Source organism: Trichechus manatus, unplaced genomic scaffold (assembly GCF_000243295.1).
Source record: "Trichechus manatus latirostris isolate Lorelei unplaced genomic scaffold, TriManLat1.0 scaffold00025, whole genome shotgun sequence".
Classification (NCBI taxonomy): domain Eukaryota; kingdom Metazoa; phylum Chordata; class Mammalia; order Sirenia; family Trichechidae; genus Trichechus; species Trichechus manatus.
In genome coordinates this window covers 17924793-17948653 of record NW_004443961.1, presented here as the reverse complement: position 1 = coordinate 17948653, position 23861 = coordinate 17924793, and the positions used below count along the sequence as shown (strand labels likewise).

The window sequence follows — 23861 nt, the reverse complement described above, 5'->3', positions numbered from 1 at the left end:
TGAAAAATCGGTGATTGAAAACTCTATGGAGAACAATTCTACTCTGAGTCACATTGGGTTGTCAGGAGTCTCAAGCAACTCAATGGCAACTGGTATTGGTAGTTTCCAATGCCAGGGTGCAATGATACTACCCTTGGAAAAATGGGACTGTCTCACAATCTTATCATCTAACCATCATTCCTTCTGTGGTAATTGGGTAGCATGGATTCCTAGTAACTCCTCAGCTGACATTCTCTGAAGCATGTTCACTTTATTGAGTTTATAAGATTTTCTGTGCTTGATCAGCATCATTGGCTAAAACCCCATGTTGCTTAGTCTTAGTTTGGGGTTGCATCTCGTTAGCATTTCCTGCTCATGTTGTTGTTGCTAGGTGCTGTCCAGTCAATTCTGACTCATAGTGACCCCATGTGACAGAGCAGAACTGCCCCCATAGGGTTTTCTTGGTTGTAATGTTTACGGGAGCAGAGTGCCAGGTTATTTTTCCACAGAGCCACAAGGTGGGTTTGAACTGCCAACCTTTTGGTTAGCAGCCAAACGCTCAACTGTTGCACTACCAGGGCTCCTTCCTGCTCAATGAAGAGAGACAAAACTACCTTGCTTAACAATTCTTGCCACCTGTTTTCAGGAGACTGTGATAAAAACACTTGCTTGGATCAAGGCAAACCATAGCCACCAAGTGAAAAATCCGCTTAGGGACTATGACATCCATAAGTGGGTCAGGAACTAAGTTTTGCGTGTCAAGAAAATGTATTCATAACAATATTCATGACTTTGCACCATATGAATCAAATACATTATTAATAAACGAGGCTCTTGCTCAGGAAAAAATAATCAGTGTCTCAAAGTATTTCTGAATTGAAGCTGCAGCTTTATATGATGAATCTGAGTATGTAAGTACATTACTCCCTGGGACCCAATCTGCATCCTTATTTCAGATAGTCAGTGAGAGTGACAGCTGTATTTGTATCTTCTGCATCATGTTTAGCTTAGCTGAACAACAATGTTGGTATGTTCTTCTGTCCTATAAAGTTTTAGTTATTTCTTGGCAGTTCAGTTTTTAGTCTTTATCATAGTTTTCTTCTAAACGTATTTTTGAGTGGTTGCTCTCTAAATATTTTTGGCCAAGTGCTAACCAATCTTTTTCTGACATTTTGGGGTTACCAAAAGAATCTAACATTCAGTAAGGATATCTCCTTATGCTAAAGATTTTAAGCTAATGGTTTCCTATATTATTCAACGAGACAGGCTGGTGATAGTACTTTCATTTTACATATGGGGAAGTATTTGCTGCTTCACTAAATAACTCTCCAAGGCTAGCTGGAACCAAAGCAAGGAATCACAGTTCCGGACCACAGTTCCTGCTTCTCTGTAGCAGTGCAGAAATGACAGCCACAGCTTCTAAACATTACCATTTAATCTAAGCAACGTGAGTCTCTTTGGTGGGGGAAGAAATTACTTGCTGACAGTATATCATTTTTTCATTATACTTTGGAGAGTAATTATAGGTTGCTACATACATTTAGAAACCAGTCTATATGGTTTTTAAAAAGAAAGTATTAAGACCATGCAAAATTTTGTTTTTTTAAATTCAAAATCAATAAAAAATTAAAAAAAAAAAATGACAGGACCTTTCCTAGGGTTCAGTGCACTAAACATGTAAATGTATTAAAATGTGGAAACCATATACCTTTCATTACGTTATTCTACAGCTGTCATTTATTTCATTTTGGTATAAAATTAATTATTGTTCTGAGCCTAATAGCATACATTTCCTTTGCCCTACACCAGCGCTCAAATTACAGTCCACTTCAGTTCAGATGAATCATGCCAAGATGGCAATTCCATTCCACTAAGAGTAAAATTTAATAGTCTAATATACGGCTATACGTTCAACGGTGAAAACTATGTGTTTAACTACTTCAGGGATTTCATTAAGATTAAAGTTAAATATAATGTATCTTAATCAGACCTTCAGTGGAAAACGTTCACTACAAAATATGGTTGACCACGGTCTACGTAATGCTTCTGCAGAAGCATTAAACTCCACTTACAGCTTTCGTTTGAGGTATCTAATAATGGGTAAGATGTTTAATTATAGATGTAAGATGTTTTCGGAGCCCTGGTGGCGCAGTGGTTAAGAGCTTGGCTGCCATCCAAGAGGTCAACAGTTTGAATCCACCCTCTGCTCCTTGGAAACACTATGGGGCAGTTCTACTCTGTCCTATAGGGTTGTTACGAGTCGGAATTGAATGGATGGCAATGAGTTTTAAGATGTTTTGACTTATTTCCAACTTTGTTATATTATTTAACATCAGTCATAATGCAATATTATATGTAGACTATGCTTTAGATGAAATGCTGAAATATAGTGTACAAAGAAAACAGAGAGTTCATTTAGGTAAAATAATACATACCTAACTTTAAACATATTTATCCCAAGCATCCATATGAGGAGTAACCAACTTCAATTACTGGGCATCTTTCTGTGTCTTAAACAGGACCATAGTGGATTAAAGAGTTAATACTCCTCTAAACTGAACTGCTTACTTCCTCTCCAGCAGCAGGAAGGCCTCTCAAACCAGATACCAGCAAGAGACAGACAAAAAAAGTTTTGTGCTTTATGTTCACTTAAAGGTTGCATTGTGATCTTTAACCACTGCCTTTCCTCCAAAGTTTTGCAATGCTTAGTTGCTTTTTCTAAGAAGTAAGAAAGGCTGCTGGAGTAACTTTATAGTATAGAAATAATTTGTTTTGCTTATTGTCCTTTTGGAGCCCTGGTAGCGCAGTGGTTAAGAGCTCGGCTGCTAACCAAAAGGTTGGCAGTTTGAATCCACCAGCTCCTCCTTGGAAACACTATGAGGGCAGGTCTACTCTGTCCCATAAGGTTACTACGAGTCGAAATCAGCTCGATGGCAATGGGTCTTTTTTTTTTTTGTATTGTCCTTTTAAGTAAGAAATGTGTTACCAAACGTATGACCGATTTTTCTGCAGAACCAAGTGACTGAATACTATTTCTTCACAATTGACCTTTAGTCATTGTACAAATCTATGTTTTGGATTTCTTTTCCAACCTGTTGTTGAGGGTGCGAATCAGAGACACAATTTGTGTTCTGGGAAACTATATCAGATTTAGACACAAACAGGATGAGTCAGAAACTTCTAATTGCATTTGTATATACAGATTGCAATGTTAATTTATATCTCAGTAAAATTTAAACTATAGGTTGAATTTGGAACCCATTTTCTATCCTACATACTAGACTGTACTATAAGCTCCTGGAGGGTGGGTAACAATGCACAGCACAGAGCTTAGTACTTATATTAAATTATTGAATCTAGAAAATCTTCAACCAGAGAAATCATTCTGGTCAGGTGAAATTCATCAATAAGGCATTTCCCTTATTTCTAAAATGATGCAACAGATATGCCTATCAGTATTTTCTAGTAGAATCCATATACACTTATCAATCATCTATCAGTCGACCAGTCAACCTTTGTCTTTCTTCCTTGTTTCTTCTTCTGAAGCATCTGGCAAATCTGTGATTAACAGTCTTAAAAATTTCATGGTCTTGATAAAATAGATAAGCTATGGGGCCATGATTAAGTAGGGCAAAGAGATGGGTCACCATCTCAGCAAGGAAAGCTAATAAACTTCCTTTTTCATGCAGATATATTTTTCTTCCTCTTGAATTTTTGTGAGTGGCTCTATTGCAAAATTGGGAGATAAGGAGTGTGAAAAGCTGCCCAGATTTTCACATCACGTCTCTGTCACACCATTAATGCAGCCCTGGCCTTTCCAACTTGGAAGAGAAAAGAGAAGAGTCTGGAGGAGAGGGAAAACACTATGCCTTAATTTTCTCATTTCAGGCAAACTTGAAAAGTATTCAGAGACCAATCATAAGTTTTGAGAAACATGTTGAAAACTGATAAAGCTTTATCAGTGAGATGCTTACACTTAGTTGAAGTTCATGAACTAACACGCATTAGTTCATAGTAAGATGCTTACACTTAGTTCATAACCCATGAAAGGCACGACCAGTGAGACACTGCTTTCTTTAAACCAATCAGCTCAAAAGAAAAACAAATTGTGGTTTTATAACTTACGAGGGCTCTTCTGACACAACAGCTCCTTCTTCTAGCTCTTGAGCTTGTTTGTACCATGGCAGCTTGGCCTCTACAGGAAGTTTCTCTGAGAAACAGATGCACATAAAAAGAAGAGGTTAGAACCCATTTGGGAGTTCCGGGGAATCCACCCCCACCTTTTTTCCTTCCCACCCGTTCTTAGTTTTGCACCGTACCTAGAACTTAGTATGTTGTTCATCGCAAATACTAGTAAGTTGTTTAGATAAATTTCTGTCCCTGATGATGGGAATTCCAAGCGGGGGGAAAAAAAACAGATTTGCAAAGTGTTTAATACTAGTCTATGTGTGGCATGCCCCCTTTATCATGTTGAAGAGCAAGGGAAAGCCTTTTTATCATGAAGGCTGTAACTCTAGGGCATCAGCTCAATATGGATATAATGAGTCATCCAGGTTATCTTTTCATTGATCCCCGATGAAAAAATAGGGCAACATTTACCTTTTGAAACAAACACTAAGTGCAAAACATTATACTGCAATCCTTTAATAAATTCTAACTTGTTTTTCTTTTACATTTTGGCTAAGAGTGATCTATGCTATATTTTTCAAAACCAAAGAAAACACTGTCATTCTGAAGTTCACAGAACCTTGCTTCAGATATGACTCATTTGATACCACCTCAACTTGGCTCACTGACAATTAGAATATGAGCAATTTAGGGTCCAAAACCCATAATTTCACTGGTTTCACCGATTTATCTAGCTTTTGCCAAACAGTTCAGAACAAACTTCCTAACTACTTCCTGGAAAAATTTGTGGAGGAGCAAAAGAAAGAGGGAGGTTACAACTGCTCCTACAGAAGTAACTGCCAAGATTCCCATTCTGACATATTTATTAGGATCATTTATAGGCATATTTGCCTTTCTAGGATAAGCCAGTGAAGCTCTATCACATTTTATAACATATAATTGCAAAGATGAAAGAAATATGTTTATATATGCATACACCATAGAATTATATGGCATTTTAATGATGTTTAGAGAGACAGATCTCACTACTTAGTTGTAAAAATCCAGATTTTATTCTTAACTGTTAACCACAAACTGCTTTTTGTTCTCTGAAGTGGTTTAGTAAAGACAGAACTAATAAATAATTGGCTATTTTAAGTTAGGGGAATCACTACTTGTCCTCTACGCGCAGCAATTGTTTATAGTCAGAAAACAAAGCAAATGAGAAATGTAGAACTTCCAAAGCCGAAAGGTTTACTAATATTTTAAACATAGTGACACAGTACCTATACATACATAATTTTACAACTACCCCACATCCCCCAACTAAATGACTCAGCAAATGAAGCCATCTCTGACAGCACGAGCTTGCAGATCTGTCTTTCAATAAGGGAGCATTCAATTTGGCACTAATGGTAGACTTGCAATACTTTACTGTAGATTTGCAATAAATCCTAGCAGATGTACTAAAGGCCCATGCTACTATATTTGAGGAAGCTAATTACAGTCAAGAGTTAAAAGGTAACATTTGTAGCGTACTTACTATATGCCAGGCGCTGGGCTAAGTACCTCATTTGCATTATATCTAATATAATCCAAATGTAATCTCTGAGGTAGTTACTATTTTACAGATGAGGAAACTGAGCTGAGAAAGAGCTACACTTACTAAAATTAATTACAATTTCATTATATATATATATATATAAAAACATGCACGCGCACACACACACACACACACACAGGCAGTCCCTGGTTTATGAATGAGTTCCGTTCCTAAATCTATCCTTAAGTCAAATTTGTATATAAGGTGGAATAGTTAGGTACAGTCCATATCTAACGTCAGTTAGTCAAATGTTTGTCTCAGTATATAGTATATAATGTACCTTTCTAAGCATAAAAAACATTAAAGAAACACTTCCAGATGCACTAAAACATCTTTACCATAATAATACAGTAATAATAATAATGTTTTGTTGTGCCACAAAGTAGTGCCCATTTGTTATTATGAACCATTGTATGTACCTTGAATTTGTAATATAATAGGCTTTGCAGGCGGAGGTTGGTTCACAACTCCGGATTGTACATAAGTGGGACGTTCGTAACCTGGGGACTGCCTGTGTATGTTCCTTTTATATCGTTAATTTGGATTTCATGACATCATTTACTCCCTCCAAGGAAAACCTATCGTACAATAACAAGCTGTATTGTGGCTGATTTTCAGAATGAACTTTAATGGTTTGAAACAAATACATTAAGAAAAAGGTGGGAACTATACCAAATATTAAAAATAGGAGGAAGTTTGTAATAAAGAACTTTTTATTTCTGAATGGTTTATGACTTTGGGTTTTTCTATTTCATTGACACAGATTGGTAACAATACTAGGACAGAAATCAGATTAGTATTCATGCTTATCTGAGAGACCCAGTCTAATTACAGTTAATCTTGATCACTAAGTAAAATTTTCTTAAATTAAAAAAAATAGTTTGTAATGTGTATTACATTCTGATTTACATTTCATTTCAAATTGTGATTCTGGAATTTAGTGTCATAGTAACATTTTCATTTTCAGTAGAAAAAGCAACAGTTTTCTGTTTTATCAGTCTGAAGTATGAGGCTTCTCAATGTACTTCAGGCTTAGCAAAGCACAGACACACAGATTCACTGCACTGTTTTTAATAGCAAGAAATGCAGACAGTAAATCACACATATTTCTATAAAATTTGGCCTTCTTTCAAGCAGATCTGATTCTTTTTCAGCAATAGTCTTCAAACAACTTTAGGACTGGGGAGAGAATTATATAAACACACGGATTTCTGTAGGTAGTGCTTAAAAATTTGCTGTCAAAACTATATGAAAGATTTTCCAAAAAGAATGAAGTCCACTTAGCACAGTTGAAGTTACAAAGAATAGTTACTAAGAACGCTTGGGATACCTAAAGATATTCCAAGGAGTTTAAAATCTGAATATGCACAAGCAAGTACAAGACCCAAGAGGGAGCTCGTGTCCAGTTACCTTTGGGTTTATAGCAGGGAGTAGGTATGATGCATTCCTCTTTTATGTGGGGCTTTGTTTTCGGGCTGCAGCCTCCTGTGTGCATTCCTCGATGGTCAATGCAGAGGACCACACGGTACCTGAGGCCCTGGCCACATGTCACCGTGCACTGGAAAGAGAACGCAAGAGAGAGGAGACTCACAGGCAAAGCCTTGTTTACTTCTCTTCATTTCCGAGCTAAGACTTTTAATACATGGCCTGCCTTTTGTATGAGGACTCTGACAGATTTGTACCACTTCTTACCAGTCATGGGATCTTTGTTAAGTCTGGCTACTTGGGGGTGGGGCTGGCTGAAAATTCAATCACTTTCAGTTTCTTAGATTTGGATTAGTCAGTCAGCAATCTTTAAGCACCTACTGTGTGCAAAGTCTCAAACCAAGCACTGGAAAGGAGAAAACAAACTGAACAGTGTCTCCCCAATTTTACTTATTAGCACCACATTTTTCTTTACTCACTTTGCTAATACTTGTTACATTTAAAGTATGAGAAATGATAGCCCCCACATAGATTCTAAATTTTGTTTTGACTCTCATCATAATTAATTTATATTGCAGCATGGTTGATCCAATTGATTATATTGAAATTTAAAACAAAACAAAACAATGTTTTAAAGAACTGATTCAACGGCCAGAAGCAGCTAGCACCTCCAGTAATTTTATACTCCTGGTGGCAAATCCAGACATAGAGAAACGTCACAGCTGCCACAAAGCCACTTGGCTCTGTGAAGAATATTTTGTCGTCTCTGTGGCTGTGGGCACAATGGTGTATTTCCTCATCTTTCTATCTCCTTTTCTATTTCCCTTTTTGCATTAGTAGCCAGGAAACCAAGAATCACATTTTATGCTTAATTGCATCAGCTTCCCTAATTGCTAAAATTTTTTTTTGTTTTAATTACTGTGCTAGTTTCATTTCATTCATTGTTTTCAATGAACAACATACATAGTTTTATTTTATTCCACCCATACCCTCTTTGGATGTAGCATAAGAAAAAAAAAAAAATGAAACCAAGCTTTTGGTCTACTGAGCTCTATCATTACAGCAACTCTTACAGCTTCAGGATCAGACACTGGGCCTCAATTACTCTTGAAAGGTGTTGGCTTCCCCTTGCCATTTGAGGGAACATTGTCTGGGGAGCAATAGAGGCCTTCTGAAGGAACTTGATGACAGATCTTTTTTTTTCAGTCATGTTAGATTTGTGGCACCGTTCCTATTCCAGAAGCTAAGTTGGTAGGCTTCCAGACACACCAAGAGGAGAAGTGGGGAGTTTGCACAGGGTATCAGATGGGGCTGTGATGATGAGAGGGAAGAGTGGACTTACTCTCCTAACCAACAAAGAAAGAAGGCACAGTTACCGGAGACCACTCCTGTGCCAGCCATTTAGGGCAGTCAAAAATGTTGCAGGGCTGCACGATGGGCATCTTAGGGGTGTACATGCATTTCCACTCTTCCACTGAAGTGACATGCCCCTGGATGTCCTCCTCCACACAGGAAACTGCCCGGCTCTGGATGCCCCCCCCACAGGAGGAGGAGCACGCGGTCCACGGGGTGGCCTCCCACCTACAGAAGCAAGGCGGAGTCATCAGGGCAGACATGCACATTGCCAAACCTCCTCAGCGACCTTCAGACCAACCCCGTTCCCAGTGCCTTATCGGGATAATCAGGTTCTGAGAGGTCATGGTCCAGAGAACCAGAAACCATCTATTCCTTAAAATCTGATGAGTGAGAGAGAAAAGGATCCAACACTCGCAAAAGTGCTCTGTAACCATGAATCCCAAAAATGTCAGAAATTACCTTTTTTCAGAGATGTCCACACGGATATTTGTATTGTCTGTAATCTACCTTAAAAAGAGGGCTATTGAGTCCTTCTTCCTATAGTTTCAATACTTTTTTTTTCCCTTAAACTAAATCTCACCACATATCTATGGCTAAGACTAAAATTGTACCTGGGCTGGTACTTTTAATTTTCAATGTAATACTTTCTTATTTAACTTTTGAATACTTTTTACTTGAGAAACAAGACACTCCTTCTTCCCTGCTTGTGTAACCTTAGCTTTGAGGCTATGTGGATTCAGAATGATTTTGATGTTCAAACAGTCCCATCCTTAATCTGAGGAACAGAAGTGTTAGTATAGGCATTATCTATTTATTCTCTAGCTGTTGAAGGATGCTAAGAGCTTCCTCAGTAAAGAACTCCTGGAATTGTGAAGAGGTTTGGTTTTTGCTGGAAGGCTGATAACATCTGAATCTTAAGATACAGTTAAGTAAGGTTATTGTCAGTAACATTCAAGAGAATTCCACTGATTTTTCAGAGCTTTCATTTGGGAGCAGGAGCCGAGAGGTATCTTAACCCAATTCTCTTCTCTCTCTGCAGCCTTAGAGAATACAGAATTTCTAAAAACAGAAATGTGGGGACCAAATGATGCTGAGCTTACTTTCTTACATATACTGTACTTATTGATGAGGATTTAAGATTTCTCTTAGAATTATGAGAGATATAATTTCATTGAGGGAGAAATAAAATGTTAATCAAGCTGATTCAACTGAATAGTTTGAAAGGGCCCCTGGTGGTGCAGTGGTTAAGTGCTAGGCTGCTAACCAAAAGGTTGGCAGTTCAAACCCACCCAGCTTCTCCATGGGAGAAAGATGTGGCAGGCTTCTTCTGTAAAGATTTCAGCCTTGGAAACCCTGTGGGGCAGTTCTACTCTGTTATACAGGCACTGCATGGAGACATTAATTATTCTATAAGTAGGACTTGTGCACATATGAGCTTGATTTTTCTTCTGCATGAGGCTGAAAAACGCATGTTTCCCAGAATAAGTCCATATTCATATTGGATTTGATCTGACAGTAAAGTGAGAAAATATTTTTGAATGTACATGTAATCTTTTAGAACATTAGGAGGTCATAGAAAGATCACATATTTTAATTGGTACTCTAATATCCCTAAATTCGACCCTTCTAAAGAGAGAGTGATTAATTTCTGTCTTAACACTTGGGCCTGATCCATAGTATAATTTCACAAACACTAATAAGTATCCTTCTCAATCCTCCTCAGTAATCACAGGGAGACAAATGATGCTAAAATTATCCTAAGAATTTATGGTACGATTCCAGCACACAACTACAGTTCTCTACGTGAAAAAATATCATATGAATCCTTGTGTAATAATAGTATTATGTGGGATTTGAAAGCAAAACATGTCTGGGTGCTTTAAGGAAAGTTGGATGAGAGAAGGCATCAGTTAGAATATCTTAACACAGTGACCAGCTAAGTGCTTGGAATAAAAAAGACACATCCAAGAACCTTCTCCTGGACTGACACATGAGCTCATATATCACATAGTTTAACTCCTTTGGCTTTTAATTTTTTAAACACATAAATGTTGACTTAAATTTGAGTTTAAGATGTTCTCAAAATTAAGAAGGATATGGAAAAAAATATATATTATAAATTTAGAGACTTTATCAGACTATCCTCTTATATTATGTCCAGATATTTGTTTAAGCGAAGACTGAAAGCAGGAAAGAACAATCTAAAAACTCATTGAGTTTTGTATCTATACTTGTGGTCTTAAATCCATTTAAGTAATTTAAATAAGTAGAACTTTCTGCCTTGATCAGTGAGTAGCTGGCATTTGAGAACATTTTTGAGCCTTGGTTCTTCTTATGAATGAAAACATACTTGCAGAAATAACTTCCATTTACTAAGACTTGATCTGTAAAGCAGCATATCTAACTTTAGAACTAGCTTAGTAACAAAAGTGTGAAGGGTAAGAAATACAGTCTGTTTATTTGGTAATTGTCCTCTCCCATTGTGATGCGTGAACATGCCAGAAGTGAACATAGGGAAATGGTGCAAACAAACACCAAGGAGATGGATTTCAATACACCAGAGAGAATACTAGGCTTTAGGCATTTTGGGGGGAATCCCAACATATAAGAAATCAACTTGTACCTAAGACAGGCATTAGCCATGCCAGAGAAACATAAACAGGAGAGATCATACATATGAAAGAAGTCTAGGACCTGCCATTACAGGAAAAACAAAAACTTCATGCTGCCCACCCCTGACACCCAACTTTGCCTTTACTTTGAAATATGCGGTCTTCACACAGCATTGAACCCATTGCCGTCAAGCTGAATTCCAACTCATAGCAACCCTACAGGACAGAGCAGACCTTCCTCTTAGGGTTTCCAAGGCTGTAATCTTTATGGAAGCAGACTGTCACGTCTTTCTCCCTTGGGGTAGCTGGTGGATTTGAATCATCGACCATTCGATCAGCAGCCGAGTGCTTAACCACCGTGCCACCAGGGCTCCTACATGTGTGCTAGGGATACCTATTTTACAGTTACAGAAATTGAAATCAAATGACATCTTGGTTCAGTCAAAATAATCTTTGGATATTTCCATTCACTTTTTTTTCCATAAGAAATTTAATAAATAAGTTTGGTTCTGGATCAAACAAGCGTAATGATATATCAAGAGCATCCTAAAGCTGTTCACTGTCTTTATCAAATAGTCATAGGTAAGTAGAAAGGAGCTGACTAATGAGGTAAGCACTTAGTGGAAGAGCTTAAAAATAAAGTCCAACTAACTATACATCATATGGAGCCCTGGTGGCGTATGGTTAACAGCTTGGCTGCTAACCAAAAGGGCGACAGTTCATATCTACCAGCCGCTCCTTGGAAACCCTATGGGGCAGTTCTACAGTGTCCTATAGGGTCACTATGAGTGGGAAGTGACTCGACAGCACCTGACAACAACAACATACATCATGTAAGTCAAATCTCCCTCTCTGTAGGCTACCATTAGAATGGTGAAAAGTGAGCTCCCTGGCAGGCACTGGAAGCATCTACTAGAGGCTGGCTGACAATGTTCAGTGGTGTATATGTATTACATACATATATATGTAAATGTATGTGTATGGATATATATGTGTGAACACATATACATGTAATATATATACATATATGCATATTTGTGTACATATATATGCACGGTGTGTGGGTATAATCGTTGGGGAAGGAGTGGGAGGATGAAGTTTCACTGGGGAGCTGGACTAGATCTCAACGGGTCTCTATTTAGATCCTAATTCATGAGGGATTTGGAGATTTTCAATTAAGCTTTGCTGTATTTCACAGTTCACAAATTATTTTCTGGGATTGGTTTAGTTTGGGATTCAGCACACTTTTGTGGATTATTCCAAGTATTTATGGTCCTATTCAAACCCTTGGTTCTAAATAGCAGCTGACTACCTGGGGGCCAAACAAGTAAAGAGAACAGAGCAAAAGTCTCTTAGCCCAGTGGTTAATGAATCCCAATTCTAGTTTCTGCTATCTGTGGAGCTGCTTCTACCATAGCAGGTGATAACTCGTTAGCTAGCCTATTCCTCAGCTTCTCCAGTTTTCTTATGACCATGTTAATAAAGAGGACAAGTTCTTTAAAAGATCCTAAAGTACTTTCATTATTTTTTCTAGCTCTTAAAAATATTGTACTTTCAAAAAGCAACACAGCACAAGGAATTCTATGGTTTGGGAAAAAAAAGTCTCCTCAAATGTCCTGAACTACAAGAATATGAAAACAAATTTGACTTTTTGTACTTAATTATAATTTCATTGGAATAAAAACAGAATATCGAAAGTCCACATGCAGAGTAACAGCACATCTGGAATTCCACATCCGTGGGTATTGCGATAATACTTGCCACAGCGTTTAACAGTTAGCAACAGTACTTTTAACGACTAGGGTCCTATTGCAGAGGAAACAGAAAAGGACAAAGGGAGTGAAAGAAAGACAAAACATAAACCCATACACTGTATCTAATCACAGTGAATTACTGTGTCCACTTCAATGTAATATGATCCTATCTTAAAATGGTTTTTGAATGACAAGCTTATAATCTGAGCAGGCCAGTATTATTCAAAAGCAGAGCTCAGGATAGACTGCAAAATATACCATCTACCATCTTATTATTATTATTTTTTTACACAAGAACACAGAAACTTAAAAACAAAATGAAACAAAACAAAGAAGCAGCAGAAGACGGATTTACTAATTCTAGCATTCTAGCATCAGGATGATTGATTTACGTACCGAGGAAGGGGATGGTAGAGGTCATAAGGCATGATCTGCTTGTATCCGTCACTGTTAGGAACAATAATGCCAACCCTCTGAGTAGAAGGTACACACAATAAAATAAACACTAAATGATTACATTATACATATTGTTTTATACAAGTGCAAAACAACATTCATAAATTGAGTCTGAAATACAAGACTAAAACAGTTCAATATCTTTATGCTAGCATGTGCTTTAGGAATGGGGCAAGTTCTTTGAAAGGGTGCCGCTTAGTATAATTAGTTCTCTGATCCAAGCAGGAAATACCACTGGAAAGGGTGGTGGCAAGAAAACTTGGCACCTCATCATTAAATATGACACAATAAGCTTGTAAATGTTCTTTAATCCCCCAAGTTATCCATCCTATGAGGTCATTATTATTATCATCATCATTATTAATGTTACTTCCAGATGCTCAACAAGCAATTACTGTTACTGTCTCACTTCTGATGAAAGAGAGAGCTATTTAAGCACAACTATGTACCTTGGAACTGACAATACTATGTAGCATGCATAGCGAATAGCTTTCTTCTCTTGGCAGATCTAAGGGTTTTGCTAACACCTGGAAAGCAGCCACTTGGGTGTTTTATAAGGGGAGGGGGAGACTCTTGAACATACTAGGCAATTATCAAAAAAAGCAAGTTACCTACCAAAACAATGGTAGCACAGTTAAATTGTAAATACACACAGAAAAAATTTTGTGCTGTATAAAATGTTATACAATATTAACTGTTATTACAGGGGTGGTTGTAACTCTCATGGCCGTGAGTATATTTGGTACCCTGAGAAGCCCTGTGAGGTCTGGAGGCTGGAAAGTAGAAGCTCAAGGAGCCACAAGTAATGACATTATAGGCTGTGTAGAAGTCCCTAGAGGCCCTTCTTGCTGTTGTTGTTGGGTGCTGCTGAGTCAATTCCGACTCATGGTGACCCTATAGGACAGAGTAGAACTGCCCCATAGGGTTTCCTAGGCTGTCATCCTTATGGGAGCAGATTGCCAAGTCTTTTCATCTATGGAGCTACTGGATGGGTTTTAATCGTCGACCCTTCAATTAGCAGCTGAGCACTCAACCATGGCGCCACCAGGACCCCATAGGGGCCTTTGGGACTCCAATAAACTACACTCACCTACCTCACTGTTTTCTACTAATACTTCCAATTGGTAGGATTGGCTTGTTGCTAAGACCTAGTCCCCTGGCTTGTGGAAAATTTATGACTCATGTCTCTGATAAGTACAACACACCATCCATCAAGAGTGGGAGATGGACAGAACATTTGTCTAGTTAGTACACAGATGGCACCCTGCGGCAGCACAGTAGGGAAGGCATGGGCAGAAGACATTCAATGTGCAACTGACAAATGACAGGAAGCCCCTTTCTGCAATAGTGAAGGAACCTATATTTCTATCTGTATCCCTGGGATGGATGGGTATATATTCATATAATATTTATATATTTAATATGTTTATATTTAAATTTAAATAAATAAATTGGCTTTAGCCCTATCGTCTCATCAAACTTATAGTATGTTCTTTTTATATAGCTAGCAAACCTAAGCTTTTGAGTAGAAAGCCAAATAGGGAGACTGAGCTGGATGTACTTTTGTGGATCAGAAAGATAAAGAATAGCACTCATGAAAAATAAGGAGGAAGGAGGGAGGGAGGGAGGGAAAAAGAGGATTGGGTGTTTCTGAAGAAGTTACTCAAAGGTAAGGGTAATGAGACAACTAAATTTGTTTGAAAGAAAATGGGAAACAAAGCTATGAAGACAGATTTCTATTCACAGGAGGAATACTATTTATTTATTTTATTGGAACACTATTTATTTTACATGACTTGTATGAGTAAATTTTCATGTCGTGTGTTTATTACCCTCAGTAACAAGGTTCATGAAACTGGATGTCCCTTTTGACATGCTCAAAATCCTATAGCTCTTTACCACAAGAATACAATGAATATGACATTAAACAGTTCTCCCTGTTTTTGGAATTAGAAAAACTTTCTAGCCTCTTCTGCCTTCTTCTCATAGACAAGAAATTGAAAATAAAAGGCTTATTCTGCCTTTTGTTAGAATCATGTGATCTCTTTCCCATGGTTCTTAATCTAGTAATTGAAGGAATTTAAGAACTACATTTTAAAGAATGCCAACCTCCAAAACTCTTGTAATAATTTTGGACATATACTTGTTATCCATAGTAGTTAAGGAATAAATCAAATTGACTCTGAAGTTACATTCTTTCTGACCCCAGTATCTTGACTAATGCTTATATCAATTTCTAAATGCAGAAATATATATTATTGGCGTCTCTCCTGAAAAAAATTATGCCTATAATTTGTCATCTTCAATATTAGAATGAACTGTTGCAGATCCCTGTCAACTGATTTATCAGCTGATGATATTTCAAATGGAGACAGAAACACTGAAGGAGACCAACTAGAAGAGAAGGAGGAAGATAAAAGGGGGACTACACACAACTCACGATGTTGGGTTTTGCTTTGGACTGATTTAGAAATTCTGTTTTTGTTTCAACAAGGAGCTTTAAACCTGAATTCAGCAAAACTACAGTTATATTTGTCTTTCTCTGGCATGGATCATGGTGAAGACTCATAAAATGACTCTATGGCACCTGTGAAAACAGAAAGATATCAAAACAATGGTGCTCTGTCCAGTCCCACTAATGCATATTTGCGTGCATGGGCCCTGCTCTCTCTTGGGGCTCATGCCATGGCCCTGGCCTTTCACTACACTGTCATAGAGGGGAAGGCAGTCGTATCTAAACCTAATTTCCTATTGCTTACCTTTAAGATGCTTTGTTTTTTTTCTTAAGCAAACAGTACATCTTGAAGAATGATGAAGAAGGATATCATTTAGAGACTTTAAGAAATTCTCCCCGTGTTTAGGTCTCAATTTGTATGTGTATGTGCATACATGCTTGTACATGTGCTTGAATATGTGTGGAGTTGTAAAGGAGGCAAAACCAAAAGAAACCAAACCCACTGCCACTGAGTCGACTGTGACTCATAGCAAACCTGTAGGACAGAGTAGAACTGCCCCATAGGGTTTCTGAGGCTGTAATCCTTATGGAAGCAGACTGCTACATCTTTCTCCCACAGAGCTTCTGGTGGGCTCTAACTGCTGATCTTTCAGTTAGCACCCGAGTGCTTAACTAACCACTGTGCCACAAAGGAGGCAAAAATGATGAAAAAAACAATTAAAAAGGGAACATAAAAGAAAGAGTTGGTTCAGGAGGAAAACTGCTCATTTTCCATTGCCTTAACTATCCTTACCGCTCCGATACTTCTTAAACAGGGCGGTGACCTGACTCCATCTAATATCCCACTGTCAGGGGGAGTAGTGGGAAGAAGACAAGGGGGAGAGGAGGAAGGGATTGCTCTGGAGTACTATAGTGTTATGTGGAGATTTGGGCTTGTTAAGAAGTAGCAGAAAGACATTCCGCTCATCCTTTTGAAATACAAGGCCTACTTAATTGTTTAATGGCAGGAGAATGTTTAAATGTTATGGCAGGTTCCCATAATGAAATATTATGCAGTACATAAAACTGTAGTTTATTGAACCATTTTTAAGGACACAGAAAAATGCTCAAATGTAGAGTCAACTGAAAAAAATTGAACACAAAATAGAAGGTACAATATGATCCACAATACTATGAAAATGTGTCCACTTATATTTCATCTACACTATCATTTTCTTAAAATATGTATATAGATGTGTGTGTATATATGTGTACACATGTATATATATTTGTGTACATGCAAACAGACATGCATTTATTAGAAAAAGACCTAAGATTAACACCTGTCAATTTCTGGCATTTTGATTATATTATGGGTGTTATTTTGCTTTCTTCTTTTTGTGTTTCTCATTTCTGAAGTTTTCTATACTAGATTACCTTTTGCAATCACAAAAATTAGAACACTTAAGACAAACATCTTAAAGTGTAAGAAACATTTGCAAATGGGATATAACTGGATTAAAAGAGGTTACTTCCTCAAATCCTATGTGTTACTTAGAGATGTTTGAGTCTTTGTGGTGAAATGATATCCCTGACTCTCAAAATCAAGCCCGAATCAGGCTGCATACTACTCCATTGTGGAATTTACATTTTGTGATAACTCCTTCTCTACAAGAAAAATTCTAATGTAACTAACTGTATGGGCACTTTATTTGTGTGCGTATGTGTATGTGTGTGTGCGTGAGAGAGAGAGAGAATGGAAATGAACCATAAGGAGCCCCTTTCCTGGTTTCAACTGTCTTCTCTAAGTCAATCTCTCGCGACCTCTTGCCTCTTCTTCTGAGCTGCAAATCCTCGTTTCTAACCGTCTCACAGCTAGATATGCACTAGGTTTTTCCAGCTCAGTACGTCCCTGACAATTCATCATCTTCCTGTGCAAACTGCTTCTTCTCCTGTGATGACTATTACCGTCCAGGGCACTGCCATTTGCCCATCCATCCCGGCTAGATGCTGTGAGACCATCTTTGCTTCTCTTTTCGCTGTTCCCTACAGACAGTCAGTGCTACCAGTTGCCACCTCAGCAACAGCAATGTCCATTAAATATACCTCCTCCTATAGGTTTGCTGTCAGTCAGAACCGACTCAATGGCAATGGGGTTTTTGGTTTAACTCAAGTTTGGGCCCTTTTTTCAGCAGTCTCCTAGTAGATATCTCTGCCTGCAGCCTTTCCCGCCTCCAATCCTGTCTACCCATTGCTGTCATAGCAACATCTCCAATATTCTGCTTCCCAAGTCGAGGGCCTAAGGTGACTCCATAATGCACAAATGAAATCTGAGTCAAGTGCTACCTCTCTAAAGTCTTTCCTTACTTTCTCTCTCATCATCTAGCCAGAAATTCTCCCTCCATCTTCCAAACACCTGTACCACTTTAACTTCCTGTCACCCCTTTCCCTATGTAATAACTTCTACCTACGTACACATTTTCCTTTAGTTTAACATCATGAAGCAGAGTCCATATTGGTCCTTTACTGTATATCTTAGCACAGTGTCCTGCACACAGGCAATTAGTAAATAATCAATGAATGAAATCATGTCACTGGTGTGCAGAAGCAAAGGTAAGCAACATAACTACCATTGAGAATTAAAACAAGAACTCAAAAAACCCCCCAAGGTTATAAAATAGTAAAAGGAGGGAAAGAAACTCCAAATAAACTGCCACTCACTGCGCACATCTTTAGTCCTACCTCATTCCTTTTTGGAGCTCTGCTATCTTTGTGAGAAGGCCGTCTTTTGGACAGTGGTTTGGCAGTTGAGGAAGGTGGTTTGGGCAGGTAGGGTTCATTGGGTAAGCTGAGGCAGAGAAAGGACTGCTTAATGGTAACTGTGTGCCTAGCCTGCTTGCCTTGACTGTGGATCTCTTCCATTGAGACTCTCCCAGCCACAGCTAGGAAAGCTGTTATTTTTGATTTTCTCTTTCTGCTTCATATGTCTTTCAGATACCATGTTGCTTTGAAACTGTACAAAGTAGTGGACAATGTTGAGGCACATACTCTAGCTGATTCATTTTTGTCTTTCCCATGGCACCAAGCACAGAACCTGGCACAGGGTAGTTACTCAATAAAAGAATGAATGAAATTGTGGGCGGTGGAAGGAGTGCTGGCATGGAAATGGTACTCCATCTTCTCCAGACAATCTCAGGGCAAAGGAGCAGCCACTCCCTAAGCAACCTTTGAGAATGGGGCAGGAGAGAGGTGATAAAAAGTTGGAAGGCACACAAGCACTTTGCTCTTTCATGAGTGGTAGAGCACAAACGAGCATGGCATAATGAGGAAAGGACATCTGAGGAGCTGGGAGATGGAAGGCCAGTTCTCCTCTCTGCCTGTTTCTTTCTCTGTGACCTTGAGTTTGTCACATCTGAACCTGGGTTGTGGTCTTCTGCCAAATATAAGTATGGGATGAGATCAGGAGTTCTAAGAAGAAGTAAGAATGGGTGCTTGGAAACCTATCCCATCAAATTCTAGCTCACCTGTCCTCTTTCTAGTGGCTACCGAGGGCAGAACTCGGAGCTCTGAGGAACACATTTTGAAAACCACGAAATGAGATGATTATCTCAAAATCCTTCCTACTCTAACATTTGGTGAATTCATAAAACACAGCAGGCTCCCCTATTATTTGAAGAGACAAGCTGGGATTCAGCAAATGTAAAAATACTCTATAAACAGGTCACAGTGATTTTTTAAAAACCATAGTAACAGGTAGCTAACATTCATTTATTTGGGCTACACTAGAACCAGACCAAAAGAACCCTGCATCATTGTCTGGGACCTTAAAAGATTTTTTAGATATAAGTTTATTTTCTGCTGTAATACTCTACCGGAGAGGTTTTGATCATTTGTTGCAAAATATTTGCTCACATCTACATTTCTGTGGTTAACCATTCTTGATATTAATGAACGCAATTTCTAAACTGCTTTCAATAAGTGGGGCAAATATTTCCCATAAACCTAAAAATGCTATCTGTCTCCTGGGCTTAGTTTGCCTTTTGCTGTATTGCCCTAAGGGATTTGGTCACTGTTTGGTTTCAGTCAATATCAGTATTCACACTTATAGTAAAGAGGCTTGGTTCACACCTGGGTATGTGGTCAATTAAAAGACCCAGGGCACCAAACTCTGCACTGATATGGTTGGCAGTTCTGTGCTGGTTATGGAAATCTAGGTTGGGTTTGAATCAGATCTCGAAGGTTGCTGAAGGCATCATGGAGAACAAGGGTGACTCTGGGAAGGATGGCCTGAATGCTGCTCTTGGGATCAGGCTGCCTGCATTTATGCAATATAGAAGAAGCTATGGGTCTGGAAGCACTTAAATCCACAGGCTAGCTCTTTCTTTTGCCCTTTCTAACTTGGGGCAAGTCAGTTTAACCTCTCTGGGCTTCAGTTTTGTCATCTGTAAAATACAGATGATAATCTCTGTCCTGTTAACCTCCTATGGATTATAAAACTCAAATGAGATAATAATGGATGTGAAAGTACTTTGTAAACTTCAATACAAGTGACTTTGGACAAGTCATTTTACCTGTTTGGGTCTCAATTTAATAATGACTGTTGACACTTGTTAAGTGCTTGGCATCTTTCTAAGAGCTTTACGTGCATTATCTCATTTGATCCTCACAGCTATTCTATGGCAGGAATTTTACAGGTTGCAAAACTCAAGCCTAGAGAGTTAAGTAAAGAAGTTATTTAGCTAGTAAAGTCACATGGCTACAAACTGATAGATTGAGGTTAGAAACAAGGATGATGACAATACCTGTTCTAGTAACTCACAAGTTACTTTTAAGAATTGTATAATAACTATACTTTCATAAAGTTTAAAATGTAATATAAGAAGTGATCATTATTATTACTAATGAGCGGGCTTGGTAGACAATTGCCCCAATAACAGAGTTATAACTGATTATTTGAAGATACGTGGTATGTCTACAAGGTTGGCAAGGGTACGATCATGCATTCTAAAAAGTGCCAGAACTCTACTTTTATTTATCCCATTAAAAATAACATATAAAGGTGGAAATGGGATTTTTATGGTGGTTGTTCCTACTGCTTACTCATTAATTGCTTAAAACGGTTTATTTCAATGAGATTGATAAAAAGGAAGTTGTTACTTTTCTAAATCATTTACATACTGTAATAAAACAAAAGAGCTCCATGGTTGATTAAGAAAACATTTCATTATACTTTGACTGCTAAATAAACCAACCATTTTCTGGTTCTTACACTGAGTCGTCCTTTTTGGAGATGCACATGGCAAAAATCCCTTCTGTTATAGTGATTTAAACAGCAAAGTCTCACAGATAGTTAAGTAGGGGTAGCAAACACTTGTGAACTGAGATTTCTGGAGATGCTAATTATCTTAATTTCTCATGGTCATTAGATTTTAAAAATCTGATAAATGCCTTTTAATTGCATGAAGACATTCTCCCAGGAGTATATGTCTCCTGTTGTTAAAACAAAAAATATGAAATTAACTTTTCTAGACCCATATAGAATACTAGAGTTCTATTTTTTCTTTCATGGATGAGAAAGCTGAGTTTTGGAGAGTTTAGGAGTTTTGCCTGAGGCAACATCAACATTATCTTAATCATGATCTCAATCATAATGGCTACATTAACTAGCATTTATCGAGTGCTTATCATGTGTTAGGCCCTCTGCTAAGCTCTTTAAATATATTACACCATTTATTCCTCATGACAACTCTATGAGCTAAGTACTGTTACTACCCTTCTTCCACAAGAGGAAAAAACTAAGGCTTAGTGAGAATAAGTAATTTACTGAAGGCGACCCTGTCAGGCTGTTTTACTCCAAAGCTCCTACTCCTAACCATCAGGCTGTTTTGCTGTTTGACTCCTTGGTCACCAAGTTAGGGTGAGAATCCAGGTTTTGACATGCACACTACACACATTGCCTCTGACCACGCAAAGAGCGTTTCCTTAAAATTGCGTTAGGGTTCATTTCTGAGGCTCTGTTCACAATTTGGTCCATGGCCAGGGATAATTTTTGCAATTCACAGGCAAACTACATGGAGCTGGACAAAAAAAAACCCACAAAAAATCCATTTGAACTCATCAAGAATTGCTGGTTGGGGCATACAAGTTTGGGCATTTATTTAGGGTTGCTGCTCTGAATTCCTTGAGGGAAGGAGAAATCTGGATGCAGTTTTAGCTAGAATCTGATTTGCTTGCTAATGACTGTGACCACGATAGTGTGATGAGTGAGAGCTTTTTTCACTTGTCTAACCCTTGCCAACTTTAGTCCCCTTCATTACTGCCCTGGAAAGAAAACGAGAGGTCTATGCCAAAAAAATCTGAAAAGGTGGTTCTCTGATCTCCTCACCAACAATGTCTTCCACAATTTCGCTCAGACAGCCTTAACAGTCATGCATGTCTCACAGACACAGCTGCATAAGGTAAATGCTGTAAATTCTGACTGACCAGTCATTTTCTAATAAAGCATAGTAGACAACTAATGCTGCTCTGAAAACATAAGGTGCTTACTAGCTGAACTAAACTATGCCTCTTAAGTTATTACTGAACCATAGGCACACATTTTTGAGGCTTTTTGACCATATGATGCACTGGATCCTTCACCCGAGAGGCGAAGAAAACACAAACCACTGCAAAACAGCAGGCAATGCATTCCAAAAAATGGCCCTGGTGTAAGACAGAAGCTATGCCGATAGCACGGCAGGCACGAGAGAGAAGTTTACATTTGATTAGATCTTTTCCTGGGAAAGAACTCAGAAAAGAACATTAAGTGAATGAAGCAGAAAACGAGGTAAATAGCAGTAGACAACTGGCAGACATGCGGGGGCTTGTCTCTGGACTTCTGGAAATGCCCAAGTTGAGACTACCACCAGAACATATAACACACCCTCTAGAGAGCACATGATGGGGTTAGTGATGTCATAGTTCTGAGTCACCAATGAGAAATCTTAATTTTAGCTAAAATTCGTCAAATTTTTAGAATTCACTTTGTCTTCACTTCCATTATAAACACTAAGTCTTGGCTTCCTTTCTGAGAAGACTTTTGGCTAAGAAAGTATTTTATCAGCACATACTAATCACTGCATAAATGACACCAGCAGAGAGCCACAAAGTCTTCTTAGGATGAAATTGCTGAGCAGTCAGCTACACTCAACTGTTGATCTTTTAGGGCAAGTGACTCAAATTCCCGCCCTAGCAAAACGACAAGTTACTACGGGTCGTGGACATTCAGGCTTGCTTTAGAAGAGTGGAAACCAAAAATGCCAAATCATTGAATTCCAAGTGGCTATTGTATACAGTTTATGAATTCATCTATGCCATTATAGACATGACTGGAAAGAAATACATCAAAAGTTGTAACAGTGGTTATCTGTGGGTCTTGGGGGTTATTAGGGAATTTTATGGCTTTCATTATAGCCTTTTAATTCATCACTGTTTCTAAATTTGCATTTGGAATCAGGAAAAAAAAATTTTGAAAAGATACCACTAGATGGACTAATCCATAATCATGGAAGCCAGTGGATGTTGTTGGTGAGCATAAAAAAGGGAAAAAGGAAGAAAATGAGAAGGAAAACAAAGAAGGAACAACAACAATAATGAAACAAAGGAAGCAAAGAAAGGAGGAGGAGCAAATGGAAGAATGAGAAACAAAAAATGGGCAGATGGTAAGGAGTGAGCTATTTCAGAGACTCTCAATGCCACTGGTTTCCTGTGCCAGGTCCCACTTTTGATTTAAGAGAACCCCCAGAAGTTGTTCATGTATTAGGAAGCTGTTTTTTTACTTCTTGAAGCTAAAATAATGACTGATACTTACAATCATTGAGTTGGAAGTTGGAAGGTGTCATAGACACAGTAACAAGAAGTGATTTATAAATGTTTTGGTCATTGAAAGGCTTTATGTGGCGTATTAAACTAATACTAGTGATACTTACTATCAAAATTCTAATATCTTATTTCAAACGCATAACATTTACTTATTATAAAGCAAATTAATGACAACAGTGAAGCTATTTTGGTAAAAAGAAAAAACTACGTATCAGGAATAATGGCTAATGGTTGCTGCACGCAGTTTTTCTGGTTTCTTTTGGTTTTAGATGCAT

General features: G+C 38.2%; 1 protein-coding gene across 1 annotated transcript in view; it reads right to left on the bottom strand.

Annotated features, from left to right (window-relative positions):
* Positions 1-3993: 3993 nt before the first annotated feature.
* ADAMTSL1 (ADAMTS like 1) overlaps positions 3994-23861 on the bottom strand; it is a 200224-nt gene continuing 180356 nt past the window's right edge. The window contains exons 10-13 of the mRNA XM_004373511.1: positions 13233-13283; positions 8491-8695; positions 7100-7247; positions 3994-4189 (exon numbers count right to left, since the gene is read on the bottom strand). Coding sequence (XP_004373568.1) covers positions 4101-4189; positions 7100-7247; positions 8491-8695; positions 13233-13283 — 493 coding nt within the window. The 3' untranslated portion in view covers positions 3994-4100. The remainder of the gene's footprint in view (positions 4190-7099; positions 7248-8490; positions 8696-13232; positions 13284-23861) is intronic.